This window comes from Microtus ochrogaster, unplaced genomic scaffold (genome assembly GCF_000317375.1).
Source record: "Microtus ochrogaster isolate Prairie Vole_2 unplaced genomic scaffold, MicOch1.0 UNK28, whole genome shotgun sequence".
Lineage (NCBI taxonomy): Eukaryota > Metazoa > Chordata > Mammalia > Rodentia > Cricetidae > Microtus > Microtus ochrogaster.
The window spans coordinates 270,237-275,938 of NW_004949126.1; the positions used below are offsets into that span (position 1 = coordinate 270,237).

General features: G+C 36.4%; 1 protein-coding gene across 1 annotated transcript; it reads right to left on the reverse strand.

The window, feature by feature from the left end:
* Positions 1–1,183: 1,183 nt before the first annotated feature.
* On the reverse strand, positions 1,184–3,356 carry Adam29 (ADAM metallopeptidase domain 29; the record flags this gene model as incomplete). The annotated part of the gene is made up of 1 exon (XM_013354097.1): positions 1,184–3,356. A coding segment is annotated over exon 1 (2,094 nt), but the record flags the coding sequence as incomplete, so codon positions are not given.
* Between the last annotated feature and the right edge of the window lie 2,346 nt (positions 3,357–5,702).

Consider the following 5,702-nt stretch of genomic DNA (forward strand, 5'->3'; position numbering starts at 1 on the left):
AAAATATAAAAGTAGTATTTTAAAAATTCATTTAGCTTTGTAAAGCCTTTACAGACTTAATTGTCTTTTTTACCTAAAATTACAAACATTGGCATCCTATTTTCAACCCAAGGAACTCTGAAGTTGAGCAGACACAATAAACCCCATCAAACCTTATTTTGAAGTGAATCTGCTTATGAATTTAGGTAATTCTTCAAAGGTAGCAAACAACAATGAAATGGAAAATGAACTTGAAACTAAAGCAAAATTTTTTATGATGTATCTTCAATCTTCTTGTTTCAATCACAACAAGATTATTTTTTAAATAGGGATCAGAACTTGATATAGAATTACTGAAAAACAAATTGAGAGAAATGCTGTGTTCCTATTTAATTATGAATAACTAATTGCAGAAGAATAATTTCATATAAAGTCAAGGAACTAAAGAAAGAACTTGGTGTTATTTTAACTTTCAAAACTGTTTAATTATCTCCATGATCTCAGACTCAGAACTTAAGAGTATTTCTTATCGACTTGTGGAAATGCTCAAATTGCTGGGGTCAACATCCTTGGGAATAACACCCGGACAATTTTTCTAGAATCTCTGAAACACAAAATAACACTCTTCTGCAGTGAAATACAAAAAAAAAAAAAAAAAAAAAAAAAAAAGAGAGAGAAGAGTTTGAGAGTTAAAGGTATATATCACTGCTGATGCAAAAATCTATTTTTAAAAACCTATAACATAAAAAAGACTACATCATCCCCATTTTTACTCATTCTCATATCACATAGCCCAATTATTGCGTAGGAAGAAGCTTGCTATCGCAGAAATGGTGGTGATGTCAAAGTACATGAAATGAGATTGCAAGGGTGATAGTACAAGAACCTAAAATATGCCTATGCCATTCATGCATATTTTTCCTGGATCAAAATAACAAATATCAAGTTACTTAAAATAGTCAAGAATAAAGAGAGACAGATTTGTGATTAATATTTAATAGGTACTTTTAATAGATGGAGTTTTTGAAGGCGGTGCTGATGGCACTGTTGACTGAGGTAGACTCAGGGAGCCCACTGAACCAGTTTGTTGTCTGTCTAGAGGTTTCTCTGTTTTTGCAGGTGTCAGCTTAATTGGCTCAGTTGGTGGCTTTGGTTTTCTTTCTTTCCTAGAATAAAGAAGCCAGCAGAGAGAACCTAATAAAATAAATAAAATAGCAAGTATTAACAGACATGGGTAACAAATTTTTTTCTTCCTCTTTATCTTGGGAGGTGGGCCACTGTCTATACTACCTCCATAGCCCTTTATCACACAATTAGGGGGATCCCACAAATAGTTGCAGTGGCAGTGATGTTTATTGTTGCAGATGCCCCTCTTATGACAGAATGTAGGTGAACAGTTGCTGTCTAACGCAGATATATGCACACAATGCCTACGGATGCAGATATGATCTTGACCACACTCTGTGCCATCTTTCACATCACCAATGTCATCTAGACGTGTCCCACGGTGGTAGTCGGTGCCCCAGCAAGACAAGCCTTTGACAACAGCAAAGTGCACAGTGCTGTGAGCTTTCATCTTGGGAATTTCTGACACATTATCACATTGAAGTCTTCCACAGAGGGCATCATCGTTTTCACACTTTATGTACCCAGGTCCTTGAAGACCACAGTGGCCAAAACGATCCCCTTTGGAGTGTACTTCTTTGTAGCAATTTGTATTTGCAGCCTTCGCATGCTGGCCAAAAATCTTCCTACAGTATTCGTTACGGTCATTGCATTGCTTTTCGTAGCAATAGGCAGAGACATTACAGGGAATTCCATCTTCTACATAGACATCATCTGGACACTTATGGGATGTTCCATTGCACCACTCTGGAAGATCACAAATGTTAGCCTCTTTTCTACACAACTCTCCGGATGGTAAAAATTGGCAGTTTTTACAGCAAAGCCCAAAGGCACAAGAAGATCCCAAACTCAGAGTGCAGTTTGACATACAACAGAGATCTTTTGCACAACGCCGTAAAGACCCACAGTCACACTGCTCATCGTTTTCAACAATACCATTTCCGCAGTACGACAGATCAAAGATATCCTTGGTGTACATGTTTTCCATCAAACAATTTGCTTTCCGTACAGAGTAATTCCAAAAAGAATTGTAACTACAGTTGCTAAATTTGGGTATTGGGGGGTTACTAATATGCATTATGCACTTGCTGTATCCACACTTACATGTATATTCGTCATGGTTCATGCCCAAATTATGGCCTAAGTGATGAGACACTCCAAGGGCACGAAGGTTTAAAGTTCTGTTTATGAAAGTCACAATTGCACAACTACGGTTTGGATCACACATCCCACTTGTTGAGCCTATGCCACTTAATCCTCTCAAGTGCCTGTATATGAAAAGATGTGTGGTATCATGTTTTAGTCGATGAACAAGGTTTCCAGCTTTCCACTGGCAATACAGGTTAAGAGATTTTCTTACATCATCGATTACAATAAAGTTTTTCTTATTCCAAACCTCCAAACCAACCAATAATATTCTAATACCAATTACATCATAAATGTTATCCACCATATTGATCACAGCGTATAGATCTGACATCATGGTTGTGTCGTTACTTTTATAGTGTTCATATAGAGTCTTATCCACCACCACTACTAATTCAACAATTCTAATGTGGGTCCACCAGCCTTTAAAGTTACTTTGCTTGAGAGTGGGGTTACCAGTTTTTTGTAACTCCACTTGGCATGTTATATTATCTTTCATAAGGCTGGAAGTGTTTGATTCTGTTTTATTACTATCCATTTTATAGACCAGATGTTCAAATTTGGTAGAAAACTTCTTGGGCATAATTTCATAAACTTTGTGATTTATCTCTAATAGTCCTTGAAAGCCCCCAAAACAAGTGCTGAGGGAAACTAAGGATTCTGGGTCCCCCTCCACATAACCATGATAGTAGCAATCATCTTGTACAAAAGGGTAATCTTCAAGCAGATAACCCTGGTCAGAGTAGGTGAACATTGGGAGGTTCCTGGCTACAAAAAATTTGTTGATCTTCATGTGGATAATATGTCTCTGGCCTCCAAGTTTCAAGCTGTAGGATATCCAATTTGGAGATTTTATGCCTCTGGCTTTCCCAGTTACCTTCAACGGAATCACTACTTCTGTGGGACTGTGGTAGTGCTGATGTCCAGCCTGGGTGAGTCCAGGAAAAGATAGAAAAATTCCAAAAAATTGTGTTAGGAATAAGATCCTCATATATAACAGTGCTTCAGTCACAGTCATCATGAGCATGTATCTATAAAAATGTTGGTTGAAAGAAGATTTAAGGTCTGGGAGTCATTGCTATTATGGATTCTTCTAGGCTGGCCCGTGTGCGGTGTTAATAATTAGGCATCCATCCTCTGGAGAGGTCAAATCATTAGGTCTTTGTCCCTGGAAGTAAAAGAAAATTAAAAAGAAACCAATAACGATGAGAGTGGTTATGAAAACATGGAAGAAAGGAAGGAAGGAAGGAAGGAAGGAAGGAAGGAAGGAAGGAAGGAAGGAAGGGACGGACAGAAAGGAATAAAACTAGTTTGTGGTACAGTCAAGGAATGATTAAAGCCATTGTTTGAGTAGCACATGCCAAGAATCTCAGCACTCTGAAGACAAGTAAGGAGATGGAAAGTTCAAAGATAGATTCAGTTATGTAGAAAGACCCTGGATCAAAAAACTCAAAGGACTTGCCTAGCATTTTCAGAGTCCTGGTTTGAATTCTCAGGAAAGCAAAGGAAAATAATTTAAAAGAATGGATGTGGGCAGGCAGTAGGGAAAGAAGGAAAGAAGGGAGAAATTGAGTGGCATTTGTACTTAAATACTGAGAGTCAGGGCCTGAAGAGATGATGGCTCAGCAGTTAGGAGCACTACTTGCTCCTGCAGAGGGCCCATCTTGCTCCAATGCCCAGCACCCACATGAGCATTCACAACCACCTGTAACTCCTGTTCTCCAGGATTTAATGGCCTCTTTTGGTCTCTATGGCTTTTGTACATATATGGTACACCTACACTCATGTATTCCTATAAATAAAGTAAATTAATCTTTAAAAAATAGGTAACAAGAGACAGAAGGCACAAGAAAATGAAAATTGGGTATAAATGATTGTTACATTTAAGTCTCCAGAAAAATCAATTAGCTTTGCCATTATATAAGCATACAAGAATTTTTGTTTTCAGATAATCTCAATTACATTTGTTTAATTGGAGTATTACTGGCTTTTCTTTTCAATTGTAGATGATAAATTATTTTCCAAACCTATATAAGAGATATTTTTAAAAACCACTCTCATGTCATTTTAAAATATATTTAATATTAGCAATCAAAATCTTCCATATGGTACAACATTTAATTTTTTTATTCTGTAGTTCCTCTTCTCATCAGAAATGAAGACAGTGAATCTTACCATTGGTTACACACACACACACACACACACACACACACACACACACACAATCTTTAAAATGAACAAAAAGAATGTCTGTCTAAAACAGAGTGCTGAACAAGGCTCAGCATAAAACCTCCAAAAATCAAAGACAAAAACAAACAAAGAAATTGAAAAAATATTGCTCATGTCACTTGACTGAGAACTCACAATTTCAACAAAAACTTAATACTTTGTCTAGAACTGGGACACATATGAACTTATTTTTCTGAGTGGCAATTTCAGTGATTTGACCACTGTACCTAGTATAGTATAACTCCTATAGATAAATAAAAAATAGTTTCAAAATATCAGGTGCATGATGGTACAAAAATTATATGTTGATTTATAATATAAATAAATTTCAGAGAAAACAACACCACTGGGCTTCTTTTCTCCTTATTTTTAACCAGTTGATTGTTATTTTCTAAGATACTACAGATTAGTATTAAAACCTAAGTAAGACATGATTATTAGTGATACAACACCAAAACATCTTTGGAGTAGTTGACAAAGGAAAGATGCTACCATTCCACGAATCCAATGGAGATCTTAGCCTGCCAAAAAGTGAGAATGCCTGTTTTGTGCTTAAAATAAATATGATGAACATTAAATCATCTATGAATTATCCCTACTAAGACACTAAACTCTTAGCTAATCAAATTTTAAGAGTTAATTTCTATTTATATTGGAAATGAGCCAATAAAGGAAAAATTAAATAGTCTCTAAGAATAAAATGAATAAATCAAGATATGGTACCTTTCCCTAGACAACTAACTTGTTTCTTTTCAACAGGTCAATGGTATTAACAAAGACAGCAGAAAAACAGAGGGTGGTACAGATTTAGACCACAGGATTATAGGCAGGTAAAATTCATACAGCTGTGGACTTTTATGACTCCTGGTTAACCTAAGTAAATGGTGTGACTCTGGCATCAGAGATAAATGTATTGCAAGAAATGCTTCCTAAGTTTGTTTAAATAATAACTGCTTTGGTGTTCTACAAAACACCTCTGTGATAGAGATGCAGTCATAAATGCATATGAAGAAATTGCAAGGCCTAGCCAGGGGATTGAGAGTTTTCTTCTCTGGTTTGTAGCTTTCGGAACAGGCTTGTTTATTACTGTTCTATGTCCTGTATAAGTTACAAGATCCTCAAAGAGCTAAATGTGCTGCTCCCTGGCCTTTTGAAGTCAAGATTCTTCCATTTTATCTGTCTCTTTTTCTGTCTGAGAGAGGTTGGGGAAAGACAGAGACAGA